The sequence below is a fragment of the Rousettus aegyptiacus genome, unplaced genomic scaffold, assembly GCF_014176215.1.
Source record: "Rousettus aegyptiacus isolate mRouAeg1 unplaced genomic scaffold, mRouAeg1.p scaffold_m13_p_6, whole genome shotgun sequence".
Taxonomy (NCBI): domain Eukaryota; kingdom Metazoa; phylum Chordata; class Mammalia; order Chiroptera; family Pteropodidae; genus Rousettus; species Rousettus aegyptiacus.
Genome location: NW_023416309.1, coordinates 89,973,025 through 89,988,251, shown reverse-complemented (window position 1 = coordinate 89,988,251; position 15,227 = coordinate 89,973,025). Strand labels below are relative to the sequence as shown.

The following is a 15,227-nucleotide window of genomic DNA, read 5'->3' as shown; positions in this document are numbered from 1 at the left end:
TTAAAAATCAACCTATGAAATGTTTATTTCAGACCCAAACATTTTACCGGCAAATTTTACCAAACATTCGAGGAACACATAATTCCAATTTTATGCACACTGTTCCAGAAAATGGAAGAAAGAGCATTTACCCGTTCGTTTTATGAGGTCAGTATAACCAGAAAAGGCAATACGAGAAAAAATTACAGTCGGATTGACTTATGGACATGGATATAAAAAAAAATCCTACAATGAAATGAGAAGTTGATCATTCATTCATTCATTCATCCTTTGAGTCATTTAACAAATATTTATTAATTGTCCACTACGCACCAACAGGCACTGTGCCGATATATGGAGATCAGAAATGGATGGGAGCTTATGGCCTGGTGGAGGGGGTGAGCAATAAAGCACATGATCACACAGGGTAAGGTACATAGAAGACATTCTGGCTGGATAACAGTGCATACCAAGGGGATTTGACTTGGTCAAGAGAGGTTAAGGAAAGCTTTCTAGGCACATTAGTGGTGTAAGAATGGGTGTGGAAAGAATGTTTAGGAGGCTATTGCAGGGGCTCAAGTGGGAGATCTGGGATGCAGTTGCAGAAAAAATGAATTTGAGAGGTATTTAGGAAGACCTAAATACCACATACCACAGACCTTCATGATGGATTGCATATGGGAAGGGGTCAATCTGGAGAGGAGTCAACTTTGTTTCTAGGATGGCAGGGATTCTGTTCACTGATAGAAACTTTAAAAAGGTTCAGATTTAGGGGAAATGAGCAAGGTTTCGGACATGTTGCGTTTGGGGGACCATTAGGCAGGCTAACTAGAGATGTTGAACAGGAAATTAACCAGAGCCTGGAGCTCTGTGGGGTAGTCACGTTGAAGATTTTGAGTGGTATCAACATGCAAGTTGTATTTAAACCCACCCCTCAGATGAACTCACCCGGAAAGGGTACGTAGGTGGGGGAGAGAATAAACACCAATATTTAAAGGAAAAGTAGAGGAAAAAGAGTCAGGGCAAACAGACAGAAAAGGATGCTGGGAGAGGTAGGACGAAAACCAGAAGAATGTGGGAATCAAGGGAGCCTGGGGTAGAATGAGCTACAAGAAAAAGATGTGTCCAACAGTGTGTGGGCTGTTGCGATTTTAAGTGGTGGGGGACTGGCATCGTGCTTCTGGAATTTTCCTGACCCAGGGGCTACAATGAGTGAGCTGGAGAAGAAATGCATAATAATTAATAATAATAATAATAATAATAATGTTATTACAAATAAGTGCAGAGGGGCAGCATGAGGGAATTTTTTTGGACAGTGAAACTACATCTCGCTTATGGTGGTGCATTTGTTGACTCTATGCATTTGTCAAAACTCACAGAATTACAGACTATAAAGAATAAATGTTACTGCATATAAGTTAAAAATAAGTAAAAACAATGTAGTAATGGAGATTTAAGATCTAGTTCTTTCCCACTGACTCTGTAACTGCAGCACTAGCCCCTCTGAGGGTTTTAATTCAGTTCAGTATCAGTTTGTGTAGGTCTATGTCAGGGAGCATCGGACCCCCACTCTCGCCTTGTGAAGGACACAATAAATATGCAGGCAGCAAAGCCAAAGGGCATTGGACTGATGGCCAGAGACTCTCTCAGGAACTGACTGGTGGGGGTGGGGTACAGCCTGGTGAGCTTAGCTCTTCTGGGACCTGGATGTACAATGAGGGGTTTGGATCAGGAAAGGCCTTTCTGCCTCTGATGGTCTGTGGTTCTATCGTAGAAATCCCAAACACAATCCAATTAGCTCTGTTGTCTGCTTTTGTTATTGAGAATAATCATAACAAACAATTACTGTAATAACTGGCTCCTCAACAGGAGACCCCAGATGATTTGGGAAACAGTGTAAAGTTACAGAAAATGTTTAGGCTTGTGGTTTACAACTTAAAAGTGCCTCCTAAAAGTCATATGAAGTAATGACTGATAATAAGCATGACCCACATAGGTATGCAGTGAAAAAAGGACTTTTTTACATTTGTTAACTTCAGTCCCTTCTCTCACCCCATCAATCCTGTCAGGGAGAAATTATCCCAATTTAGGAGACAGGGAGACTAAGAGTCTGGTCACCCAAGGCTTTCAGCGGTGTTGAAATTTTCTCAATATTCCACTTTTCCAAGATCCACAGTGGATTTGGTACAGTTTTGGTGTTGAGTGTATTCAATTGTGTCCTAATCCTATGAAAATAAATGGAAAAGTGTTAATTGGGCATCAATTTATGCTTAACATTAATCTAAGTATTTGATGAACCACAACTTTATGTTGCACCTCATGTCATATTAACTCAATTTATTGTAATTATTTAAAACAATAAGGATAATTGTAACCTTATTGTTTTAAATACCCCATAAATTGAAGCCAGCCTGAATTTGGCCAGTCTGAAATCTGCTGGAGATGCCTTTAGGAAGCGATAAACATCATCTTTTTGTAGTTTTCAGTGCGGGAAGGGATGCAGTCAGGATTTATCAAGCACCTACTGTGTGCCAGGACCTGTGCTGCACTACACGGCTCCTAAGGTGGGGAGGTGAGCATGTCTTAAGCTACTTACTCTCGGCTACCTCCCCAGATAGTGGGGAGTCGGATTATTTCAAACGCATGCATTTTACTATCTCGGTATACAAATAATAAAAATATAATGAACGAGTTGGAGAGGGGTTTCTTTTAATAACTACCCTTCCCAGCCACCCCAGAGACGCTCTAAAACTATTTTTCACTATATACAAAAATCTGCTTTGAACCCCAATCATTTGACCTTGACCCCTAGAAACCTACTTTATTTTTTAAATGCTGCATGATTAACGCGGAAACCCTTTCTTCGGCACTTTCTCACCACTGGAATCGCGTCAGTTTCTCAAAGTTCCAAAATAACCTTTCCCGGGCACGGATTCGTACCTCTGCCGGGGAAGGGCGGGGAGCGGCGCAAGCCGTGCCGGTGTGGAGCGAGAGCCAAAGAGAACTTCCAGCGCGGAAGCAAAATAAAACTTGTGGCTGGTGTTTGTGCGAGAGGGTCTCCGCAATCCTGAAGGCGCCCGATCCTTGGGGGTCTTGGGTGCCGCCGGAGGAGCGCCAGGGTTTGGGTTTGATCCCGACGTCCTTGACCTAAATTTCTGCGCGGCGGTTGGAAAAAGGGCGCAGATCCGGGCGGGCGTCTGGTGCCATCCCCGGATCCCGGCGGCCGCGGCCAGCGAACTTGAATGGAGAGGCCGAACTAACGGGGGTGGGGGGCGTCTTCGCCCCAGCCCGACTGAAGATCGGCGGGCAGCTCCCCGCGCCTCCCCCTCCCCCGATCCACCCGCCCCCCGCAGCCCATGTGATCCAGGGCAGTCAGGGTGCGCTCCCCCACGCCCAGAGCACCGCCGGCCCGGAGGCGGGGCCCCCTCAGGCCGCGGGGTTTGTGCACCGCCCCCGTGGGTCCAGCCGCGGGGGGCCGACTGTGTGCGCGCGGGCAGGCGGGGGCCGCACCGGGGTGCGTGACGTCACCGGCATTGGTTACACGACGTTCTAGAACTCCGCCCCACGTGCGCCGGGGAGGAGGGGGAGGAGGAGGAGGAGATGGGGGTGGGGAGGAGGAGGGGGAGAGGTGGGGATGGGCCGGGGGGGCGGGGACGGGGGGTGTGCGAGCAGCAGGGCTGAGCTAAGCCGAGCCCACGTGTGACGGCTCTCGCCGCTGCCCCGGCTCCGCCGCTCGCACAGAGATTCGGAGGAGCCCGGGCGGGGGGGAGGAGGAGGGGGAGGAGGGAGCGGGAGATCTCGGGGCTCGGAGCCGGCCGCCGCTCCGCTCCGATCGCTGTGGGGCTCGGTTTTTTGGGGGTGGGGGGGCGGGGGGGCTCAGATATGGAGGCAAATGGGAGCCAAGGCACCTCGGGCAGCGCCAACGACTCCCAGCACGACCCTGGGTAAGTTTCCAGCCGCTGCCCACCGCGCCGCCTTGGGCTCGCTCTCCTTGCAGCGGCGGGGACGGCGGTGCGCGGAGCCCGGCATCTCCCGCGCCCCCCGCCCCTCCCGCGCGCCCCCCCCGTGGAAGTTACACACCTTTGGATTGCATTTCGCCGTCACCTTCTCCCCCACCCCACCTCCCGGCTCTCGCTCGCTCGCTCCCCCCCGCTTTCCTTTTAGCTTTTGTAAGTTACACGTCAAAATGGCCGATCTGACATCGGTGCTCACTTCTGTTATGTTTTCTCCCTCTAGTAAAATGTTTATCGGTGGACTGAGCTGGCAGACCTCACCAGGTAAGGGAGGGAGGGGGGGACGCTTGGGTCCCCCCCTTCTTGGCTTCTTTATTGCTCTTTGTTATCCCGGTGTAGGAGCCCCCCCCCCCGCCATTGGCTCCCCACTTCTCCTGTGCAAGGTTATTTTTTTAAATAGCAAATCCTTTCCGAGCCCTCTACGCGACCTCTGTTGTCGAATTTCCCCCGCGTGTGCAAAAAATGCAAAAACAAAACAGAATAACAACAGAAAACTACTTTTGTTTTTTGTCCTTGATCAAAATTTGCATTGCTTTTTTTTCCCCACACCTTCTCCCCCCCCCCCCTTTCTCTCTCTACAGATAGCCTTAGAGACTATTTTAGCAAATTTGGAGAAATTAGAGAATGTATGGTCATGAGAGATCCCACTACGAAACGCTCCAGGTAAACCTTCCCTTCTGGATTTTGTCTTTATTTTAGAACAAAGTTTAAGTGTTATTTTTGGAGGTGTCTTCGGAAGTAGCTAAGCGGATTTAGAATGGGGCTCAGGCATGTGGCTGGTTTCGAACGTCGCTTTATTCCACCCCCGCCCCCATAACCCCAAAGGTTATTGTAAATTGGGGCTCAAACTCTGGATACAGAGATACCCACCTCTCCGCTTTAAGTCATTTATTTCCCTGTCGCTTCTTTTTCTCCTGTTTAAAATGACATTTAGCTGCATTCACTTTCCACGTAGTTTTTTTTTTTTTTTTTAATGTATGCTTCTCCACATTCCCAGCTTCCCAAACTCTTAAGCCCCTCTTAGAAAGCTGGATGAATCTCTTCTAAGTGCCGGGTTTTCTTCGGAATAAAACAAAGCGTTAAGAAAGATCAGGGAGGAGAGGAAACTGAGGTGGCGAAAGAGTGGAGACACCAGCTTTTTTCCAAGTTACCTCCAGCCGCCCGGCCCCCGTTCCACTTCCCCCATTAACCTCGGTGTGTTTTCTTGCGAGGTGGAGGGCCGCAGACTCGCGGGGGTTTGGGAGAGAACCGTGGGGGGCTTGGGTGCAACTTTTGCTCTCCATTCTGCCTTAGGGTTCACTCCTTGTTGCTTTCAGTGGTGTCACATTGTCTTGTTTGTTTTTCTCCCTCTTTGTCTCATTTCAGAGGCTTCGGTTTCGTCACGTTCGCAGACCCAGCAAGTGTAGATAAAGTATTAGGTCAGCCCCACCATGAGTTAGATTCCAAGACGGTAGGTTGCCTTTCGTTGTTGTCGTTCACCCCTTTACAGGACGGATCTGGGCATTGACAGCCTCATTTAAAGGGACAGTGCCTTCTTTTGCTTTTATGCTGAGAGCTGGGTACTTTTAAACAGAGCTAGCGAGTTGGCTCTAAAGTTTGCTTCCATGACAGGGTTTGGGGTTTTCTTTTTAGAGCCTGCCCCACAGCAGCTTCAGAAGCTGCCAAGCGTAGGCTTGGGGGAGGGCCTGGCTTGTGGGGGGAGGCTATTTTCCGGGCCAAGGGACCATGCAAAGGAACTCCACCACGGAGCAAGGGCAACTTTTCTTTGTCAGCTGAGTACAGCATGCACTGCCGACTGTGGCTGTGGGAACTGGCTTTCAGAAGGCACAGCCTCCTTCACTGGGGCAGACGGGGACTGGGATGGAAGGAGGCGAGGGGGCGCTAATCCCAGGTCCAGGCAACAGGTTCCTCTTGGGGCACTTTGGATTTGGAATGGGGTTTGAGAAGCACAGGAGGCTCTCCCAGGGTGTCCAGTGGGTGACTCCAGATGGCGTGAAATCAATCTAAGGCTGATAAGGCCTTGAATTTCAAAGTGATTTGTTTTTCTTTTTTTTTTTTTCTCTCAGATCCTTTATTCTGAGTGTGGGTACTTTTATGGCATTAGAAGGTTTTAAAGCCAGGTGTTGAAGTGTGTGTGTGTGTTGGGGGGAAGTCTCTACGTAGAGGTCAGAGGAGGAAGGGAAGACAGTATCAGTATATAATACGTTTAATGGGGGTGCATAATGTTTTATTTAGATCTCTGTTAGCTGTTTTTTCCTCATTTCCCTTTATATCTCCTAGAATTTCCCTATAGTTTTTATACATCTGCCAAAGCAGGGGCCCTGAGGTGACATTAGGATACTGTGCTGGGCTGCTTGGGACTTCGCTTCTCTGTGGTGGGGTAGTAGGACAAGGCAAGGGATTAGGTCCCTAGTCCCAGCTGCCCCCTCTGAACTTGTGCAAGTTGTTCCCTGCCTCTGGGCCTCTGTCCTTTTCTTTAAAATAAATAGAGTGGACCTGAGGTGATCTTCCAAGTCTCTCTTGGCTTTCACATTGAATGGAAGAGAAGAAAAGAAAAACTTGGGCACCTTTGGTGCACCTACGTTGATTTTACAAATTTACTCTCTTTCTCTGATTAGAGGCCAGATGCATGGCCCCTACCCCCAAGAAAAGACCCAACACACTCTAAGTTGCTTTATGAATTGTACTGTGTTTGTCATAGTCTCTGGTCTAGCTCTTTTGCACTTTTAAGTCATTTAATTTCAGGGGTGATCTCTCGTAGGGTGATAATGGCTATTTGAAGGATTTTTTTACTCTTTGACTTTTTAGCTAGACATTTCAGAAAGCTAGTAAAATTAAAGAGAACAAATATTTCAAGGCACATTTGAGAAATTATTAACCACCCCCTCTCCCCACCCTGGATAGGAGTAAATAGTATTTGGTTTCTAAGGGGGCTGGTGGGTCATATCCCTCAGTATCTGGTGCTAAGCCTGCAGTTTTTCCCTCCCTAATTGTTTGTAGACATGTTTTGGTCACTATTATTTAGTATAACCTAGCTTTTGACTTTGTTTCAACGTTCAGTGCAGGAGGCAGAAGCGGTTGGTTTATTGACATGGAAACAGAGGATCTTGTTTACCGTTACCTTAAAAGCTTTGTTTAGGTAACGGCCGTTCACATCCAAAATAGTACCCTAGTCTTTTCCTAGAGGATTTGTAGCTACAGTAAGTAGAGCTGTACCTAACTAACTAATGTTTTAATTTTTGGTAGTTTTCTTTTTCATTCATTTAAAAAAAAAATAGTTGACAGGGATGTGCAAAAGGTTGGGATTTGCCATACTAATCTTGACCCGTTCTCTCCCTTAGAGATCTCAGCGTGTAAACTTTGCACACTGAAGAGCTCTCCTTGTGGTACAGCACGCTGTTATCACAACACACGATACAGGGGTCCTGAATTGGCTTTGAGTTTTGTAATTTTAGATATTTTTTTTTTTAGCACTCCATTCTCTTTTCTTCTCTGCACTCCGTCCGGCTCCTGGCCTCTCCCTCTACATGTCCCTCACCTTTTACCCAACAAACAAGATGACTTCTTATTGCAATTGTGTGCTGGTCAGCTAAAAAAAGAAAAAGAAAAAAGACCTCGGGAGAGTGTTTATGAAAAGACATATGTGTCTTACATTCGGTCAACAGAATGGAAATCCACACCTGTTGTATTTCTCTCGTAGACAGCTTTAGTCAGTGCTGAGTACACCTGTAGATGTGGTAATGTTAATCTCAATGAAAAGGTAGTTTCCTAGAACAGAGATTTCGGTCTCTTTTAGTGTTTGAAAAGTAATCTCTCATTTCTCAGGTGATCTTTAAAGGTAGAAAACAAACATGCTGCAGACTTTTGTTAGGTCTCTAAACTACCTTAATAAAAGTGGTACATTTTTGTATGTCTTGCCCGCTGGGGTCCTAAGGGATGTTAAGTCTGTGGTGTGCCTTTCCCCCCTTTGTGCTTTTTCCCAAAGCATTACCCTATTTTTTTTTTTTTTAACATGGCAGAACTGAAAACAAGGTTTAGTTACATTTTGAAAGGGGAAAATTTTAATATGAAAGCCATAGCCTATAAATAAATAACTTGTAGAAATATTCATGCCACTATCCCGCAATGCATTTCACCCAAAGATTCGTGACATTTAGAAATCTAATGAAAACCAACAATGGGAATATTTTTTGTTCTTTCCCTCCGCATGTTTTCTATCCAGCAACTTTCTCCCCCTGAAGTCAGCCTATTTAAATTCAAATGCTTCAGTAGGAATTATTTTGAATTTTAAAGCCAGCCCCCGATTGAGATTCTGTGTTCTGTTTCTAACCTAGGGTGGAGGATGTTTTCCCATTGGGATTGGGGTTAGGGTAGGGGAATACCCTAATCGTTACAATACATTCTGACTTCTTTTTTTCAGTAATTTTTCTTTTTAATCGCTCCCCACAATGGCCTTTCTTTTCTAATTTGGGTTTAGATCGTTCATAGATTTTTTTTAGCCCCTGCGATTTTTAAAATCCAGGTGGATTTAGCTCATGTGTTTCCTTTTACTTTAATTTATTATTATTATTTTTTAAGAACCTAATCAGGCACCATAGTTTTTGACCCATACTTTTTTTTTGAGATATAACTACAGAAGGAACTATTCATTTGATTAATCTTAGGTAACTATACTTTTGCAAAGATGCGTGAATTAATTCAAGCAGAGTATTTTGTTGGAAGCCTTTGGGGAGTTTTTGGATGTTGTTGATTTAAAAAATTTTTGGAATCCCTTTCGTCTCCTGTGTTGTTGAGTTATCACTGGGGAGAAGTACCATCCAGTTACCTACTGCTGGAAGATTCTTATATTTAATTTCCAGGATATGGTTTTCTTCAGTGATGATGTTTCCATCTTTTCTCCCAGCCATTCACTGCAAATTAGATGCTAGTACCATTTACTATTCAGTGTCTGTGGAAAAGAAGTCCTGGCCTGAGGGATCTGGTTTATTCATAGCATCACACACCGAAATACATGGTAGGATATTTCAGAAAGGCGAGCTATATTTATTACATTTTGAGAGGGACCAGTAAAGTTGGGGTCAAAGTTTTAAAACATTTTTTGAGTTGCTTGAGAAGTTATTAAAAGCCTGGGGTATAAGCCTGAGAAATGAGTGATTAATAATTAGGCGATTAATCATATATATATACACATATATATATATGTGTATATATATATATTTTTTCCTCAAAGTACTGCAACTGATTCCTTCTTTTTTTTTTTTCCCAGATTGACCCCAAAGTTGCATTTCCTCGTCGAGCGCAACCCAAGGTAAGTAGGAGAAGCGGTAGTAGGATTTTAGCATTCAGAGATGGTTGCCAAGGATTTCAAGTTTCAAACAGAGCACAGGCAATGAAGCATTGAAACCTGGTGCTCCCCGTTCCTTCGAGGTGACGGCCTGTGGCTGTGAGAGGCCAGGCTAGGTCACGTGCTCTGAGATAACCATGTGTCTGGAAGTTAGCCACCCTGAGGTGGGTTCAGAGCATCCAGCTGGGGCAGGACGTGTCTCATTCTTAATGGGAAGACACAGCTCTGTCTGTTGCAATATTTATGAAAGTGTTCTATTTATTTTTTAAGAATTGCCGAGATCGTATCAGGAAAAGTTGGACATTTCCTTGTGACTCTTTTTGAAGGGTACTCGTTTGAGGCCTTACAATTGGGAGTTTATGGAAAGGAATAGAATTTAAGTAAACAGCTTGTCCTTTCCTGGCAAAACAACTTCATAGACCTATGAAGCCCCAAATCTGGCAGAGGAGGCAGTGGATATCTTGGTCACAGGTTGGTTGAGTAAATCAGGGCACCCTTGAAACCCACAGTACTACTGCTTTGTGCAAGTGCTGGTGCCTGGGTGGAGAAGTTCTGAAAATGTTGTAAGCTTGTTAGAGTGGTACTACAAGACTTGCTTAAAGGCTTGAGATAGGCCTTCACTTTTTTCAGAAGTGTGTCGCTAACGTAATTTTCACTGAGCTTGCCAGGTGTGGCTGTGGGAATACAGCTGCATGCGTCTGAGATGAAATCTGAAGGGCTTATGGCTTCATGGTAAATATGCACTTTTTAATCATACTTTTTTCTTTCCTGTATAACATTGGAAGGAATACTTTATCTGTATTCTGTGGCCTTGGCATTCTTTTGAGAAAAGGGGAAAAGATAAAGCTTCTGATTATAGATCATAAAGGGAAGGGCTGCGGCTTTAAGTAAATTCAGTTTATTTCTTTAAGTACAGTCTCCCAGAAGTGGAACCTTGTAGTTGTGTAAAGGGAGAAATGGTTTTGCACATTAATGAAGAAAAAGTTGGCATTTGTGGATGATATTTTGAGAACTTCAGGTCTGAGCCTGCTGTGCGATTCCCTTCCTCTCTCCTTTCTTTCTTCCTTTTTACTTTGTTCTTTTTTCCATGCAATTCTTTCATTTTTTTCTTGCTCACCTTCCTTCCTTCCTTCCTTCCTTCCTTCCTTCCTTCCTTCCTTCCTTCCTTCCTTCCTTCCTTCCTTCCTGTTTCTCTTTCTTTCAAGAAAACACAAATCTCTTAAGTAAATATAGTGAAAGGCATTTTTTCCTAACGCTTAAGCAAATAATAAAAATTAATGAGCCAGAGAGGTTAGATTATTTCTGTATTGAGTACAAACTTTGAGACTGTCTTAACTGTTTAAAGGTTGTTTTCCAAACTCTGTGTGATCCTTGACATTTCAGAAGGCTCACAGAATGAGCAGTATTTCCTGGGTTTGGAACAATTGCTGTTTCTTCCATAAGTGTGAATCTTCAAATTTCCAGGTTAGTCATTTGATCACCCAGAACTAGGATCAGATTACCCTAGAGGAAAACTGGAAAAACCCCTGATTTGGTCAGACCATGGGTTTGACCTGTTTCCTCCTCCCACTTGTTTTTACCCCTCGCCCCCACCCCTGCTTTTTTTTTTTTTAAAAAAGCCAAGAAGACAGTATTTCATTTTAATATCCTCTGGCATTTGATTTTTCAGCGATACATTCAACTTGAAAACAAGACAGAATATTTTTCAAGCTTGTCCAAGTGTGTACACACATATCTTCCCCATCACTCTAACCCCCACCCCCAACCCAGAGTCTGGGATATTTTAGGTGAATTGTCATACTTTTAGATGTGAACTAACATTAAGCCAGCCGGGGGAGGACATCTTTCCATGGAATTCTAGGGATTTCGTAACGGCACCTTACTTTTTACGACACACCTTACAAAAGATTTTCCGATTATCTCCATCTGAATCCCAGGTCCGGTGACATTGAACAAATTACCTCCTCTCAGTCTCAGTTTGCTCATCCGTAGAATGGGAGTGATGACAGTATCTTCCTCAGAAGGTCGTTGTGAAGCATTAAAGAGCCTAGCATGGGGCGAGGGCCTTATAACTCATCATCACCATCACCGTCACCACCACCATTGTCACTGTTGGGTTAATCATCATTATTATTGTTTTCAACCTCGACGGCCTGGCTTCAGATCCTGGCTGTGCCCTTCATTAGCTCTGTGAGTTTGAGCAAATCATTTTAATTCCCCGAGCCTCAGTTTCCCCATCTCATTGAGTGTTTACATGGATTAAATAAATGAATAAAGGTAAAGTACTTTAAAAAAAAAAGACCTTGTGCCAGATAATACCTATGTGTTACCTGCTCTTTTTACTGTTATTTTTGTTAGGCTCTCACACCAATCTTGTGAGAGGTCTACTACTACTAATGATGTTAATTGAATTTATGTGCCAGGCACTGTTGTGGGGACATTATGTGTTCTAACTTGTTTAGTGTTCGCTAGGCCCTATGAGGTGGGTAGTAGTATTATCTCCATTATATAGACGGGGACACCAAGGTGCAAATGTGTTGAGAAGTGGCGCAAGGGACCCGCCCAGGCAACCTGGCTCCAGGTCTGGGCCCTCTGCCATGTGCTGTCCTCCGGGGGTATCACATTGTAACTCCGGAAGGGGAGTCCGCTCAGAGTGGTCATCTGGCTGTGAGGAGCAGAACCACAGCTAGCATCTGAGGACTTCGAAGTTCCATGGTTGGGTGATTTGCCCGAGCCCCGTGATGTCATTCCATTGTGTGACACTGGTAGTGTCTCTCCATCTGACCCCTCAGGGCATCCTTTCAGGTGGTTCTGGAGTTTCTCAACCCCATTGAGACAACTGGGGAATTGGGGTGTGTCGTGGCTGGGAGTTGGGCAGGGTGGGGAGAAAGTGCCTTCCTCGTCCATGGTTATTTTCTGGTGGAATTTGAGCCTGGCCGTGGGCATTTCAGACTGAAGTTAGTGTTGGAGGCCAAAACCTGGCTGGCGGGAGTATAGAACTTTAAGTCAAGCCTTATTTATTTATTGTTTATTTCCCTTCAGTAAAACTCCTGTGTATGTGTGTGCGTGAGGGTCCCAGGGGCAAGGTCAACTGTGCCCCTCCTCGTGGACTGGGTGAGGAGCTTGTAAATGAAATGTCAGCGTGTGTTTTGGTTAAAATTCATTTCTCTGCTTTCTGGCTGTCTCTCCTTGCTAACAGTCACCAGAGAAATATTCCATGGAGGTGTTAAAACAAGACTAGTGGAAAGAAACGGTAACTTAACACGAAAGAAAATCCGCGGCAGTGAAGAACAGATTTCATATTAGTACTGTCATAATATTCTTTAATGTATCATATAAATAAAAATCTGTTTTGACCAGAATTTTAATGAGCGACCAAAGGAAGGTTTTTGAATCCTGCAGTTCATTTATCTCCCTTTGCGATGTAAATGTTCACATCTCAAGTGAAATATAATGGGGCTTTATTAACTAGTCGAGGGGCGACTCTTTGGAGACTAGTGGCCGTTAATTAGTGGAGTACATTTTGATGAGAAGAAGATCGTTCTGTTCTGTATCTTTCTATTTCTCCGGATGATTATTTCATTTTGTGAAATATGTAAGAGTCTCCCCCCCCCCCCGCCAATCTTTTTAAAAATTAAAATGGTCATGCTACTCTACAAAGATGACTTAATTTGAAGCCGTTGGAGAAACGGAGATGATTGGGATCAATCATGTCATATCCTATCTTCCCTTTGGGCAGATGTGTTGGCTGCCTGGAAGAGTTTTGCTCAAGCTTGTGGGTTCTCTTTCTAGTGTGGAGAAACCAAGAGACTGCCTAGCAGCTCGTGGCAAGAATGAGTCTGGGCGTAACTCACCATCTGCCTTAATTATCTTTGTGTATAATAAAGCATTCCCCACTGCCCTCAGTTGCCATTTTCCTCCTTAAGTTTTAGAAGCCAGAATCTTATCTTTTGATCAAAGGGGACCTATTTCCAGTTGCCTGAAGTTGCAGCTGAGTGACAGTGGGCGAATCACTTAAGCCTTTCCGAGCCTCAGTTTCCTCCTCTTTAAAACAGTGTAGTGCCCAACCTGGAGCTGTTTTCAAGGTGAATGCAAAAAGTCCTTGCCTCGAACCTTGCACAAATGTCTGCTGATACTGTTAAGAGACTTATTTTTGTAGAATAAAAAAAATTATGATGGCGAAAATGACTGAAGAAAAAAATCTTAATTGGAATGTGAGCTCCTTGATGGCAGGGGGCAGTCGATGGTTGGCATTTGGCAACCGTTAAATGCACGCGTTGAATCCAGCCTGCCTCTTTCACAGTGGAGGCAGCTGACACCCAGGGAAGTTATGTCTGTTGCCCCAGGTCACACGGCTCAGTCGCGGCAAGGTTGAGCTGGAAGCCAGGTTTTCCCGTTCCCCACAGGGTCGGTCCTCTGTTAGCAGGCGTCCAGATGGGTGCAGTGCAGCCTGAGCGTTTTACACGCGCACCTCCTGTTCCGGGGGAGCGGTTTCTTGGCAGCTTCTCAAGGGCGAGGGGTGAGTTTTTGGCATCTGGCCTTCCCCTGCTGCTGTGGGTCGGGTCATTCTAGCGTCTTGCCGTCTTGGATGATCTGCAGCTGTCATCTCGGCAGCCACAGTTAACAGACCTGCGGTGGGTTTCTGGTTCCCAGACGGGAGGTGGTGGTGTGCCTGCAGCCCTCGTCCACATGGCGAGGACCCTGGGGGGTTAGTGGCTTAGCTTCTTTCTTGTCGGGAGCGCAGCTCTTTCCTGCCTTCCAGTCAGCAGCAGGTGTCAGCTCAGGAGGAGGGGCACCTCGTCCTACAAATGTCCTTTCCCTGGATTCTGCCTTTCCTCACATGCTTTCATTTCAATGTTAAGGTCAGTCTCTTATGTTCTATGTCAGATGTTTTTGGCAGACAAGCGAAACCTCTCTGTCTTCCCAGGAAGGGAGGAGGAGGAAGGCACCCTCTGAGGAACCAGCTGACCATCTCGGGTGCCCCTTGAGGCGGCATCCATTCTTCGTGTCCTATTTTGTATTTTTAAACCCTACCGTTCTCCAGCCGAAAACCCCGAGAACACACAGCGAGATGTAGTTCATCACCTCTGCCCTCTTGTTTGGTCAGGTGTGTTCCGTTCATAAGAGCTTGTTCAATTGCTTTAATTGCTGACTCTGTGTGGACCCCATTTTGGAGAGAATTTAGGACACCCTCCATGGTTTCCTGGTGCCCACTAAACAAAGTCTAAATTTCTTAGCCTGATAAGTAAGGTCCTTTAAAATCTGAATAGGGGTGTGCGTGTGTGTGGGGTTGGGGGGGTGGGGGAGGGAGGGCGGGAGGTCTTCTTCCAGCTCATCTCCCGACTCGTCTACCTTTTGCTGCCTTGAAACTGAGTGTCATCCTTCTCAGAACAGCTGTCATTTTGTGGATCCCTGTCTGCACGGCCCTTCCTTCTCTCCACTGTACAAAACAGACCCCTCTTTCAAAGCCCATCCTAATTGCTACCTTTTCTGCAGAGCTGTTTCTGCTCCCTCGTGGTAATACTTCTTTTTTTTTTTTTGGATTTCCACAACGCTTTACCTTTTCTTTGGTTATGGTGCTCCCAACAGTAATAAGTTAGCAAAAGCTTATTGCTGCACCCATTAGGCATTGTGCTAAGTACTCATGCATTCATTTATTCACCAGTTGTTATCGATTACCTACTTCTGTGCCAGGTACTGCGTGTGGTTCTGGGTCTAGCGTGGAGAGTAAGACAAAGTCCCTGCCCTCTTGGAGCTTTCGCTCTAGTGGGGTAAATAAGTATTGAGCAAATGGATAAGTATATGACATGCTCGTAGGTGTGAAAACCAAGCAGGATGAGAATGATGGGAGGGGTGGGGATGGACCATATGTTTTCATATATTTAGTCGCC

General features: G+C 45.3%; 1 protein-coding gene and 1 long non-coding RNA gene across 8 annotated transcripts in view; one reads left to right on the top strand and one right to left on the bottom strand.

Moving 5' to 3' along the window:
* Positions 1 to 3,457, bottom strand: LOC118603992. Its single transcript, XR_004951578.1, has 2 exons — positions 2,800 to 3,457; positions 1 to 2,204 (listed from the first exon to the last, which is right to left on the bottom strand). It is a non-coding gene; the product is annotated as an uncharacterized LOC118603992 (long non-coding RNA).
* A 189-nt stretch (positions 3,458 to 3,646) lies between these two features.
* Positions 3,647 to 15,227, top strand: part of MSI2 (musashi RNA binding protein 2) — a 375,244-nt gene continuing 363,663 nt past the window's right edge. For 2 of the 7 annotated variants that reach the window (XM_036223612.1, XM_036223613.1), the window contains exons 1-5: positions 3,772 to 3,923; positions 4,216 to 4,256; positions 4,574 to 4,655; positions 5,358 to 5,442; positions 9,259 to 9,300. In XM_036223612.1, coding sequence (XP_036079505.1) covers positions 3,862 to 3,923; positions 4,216 to 4,256; positions 4,574 to 4,655; positions 5,358 to 5,442; positions 9,259 to 9,300 — 312 coding nt within the window. In that variant the 5' untranslated portion in view covers positions 3,772 to 3,861. Of the gene's footprint in view, positions 3,924 to 4,215; positions 4,257 to 4,573; positions 4,656 to 5,357; positions 5,443 to 9,258; positions 9,301 to 15,227 lie in introns of all 7 variants that reach the window. The other 5 variants (XM_036223615.1, XM_036223610.1, XM_036223611.1 and 2 more) reach the window with 5 other exon arrangements.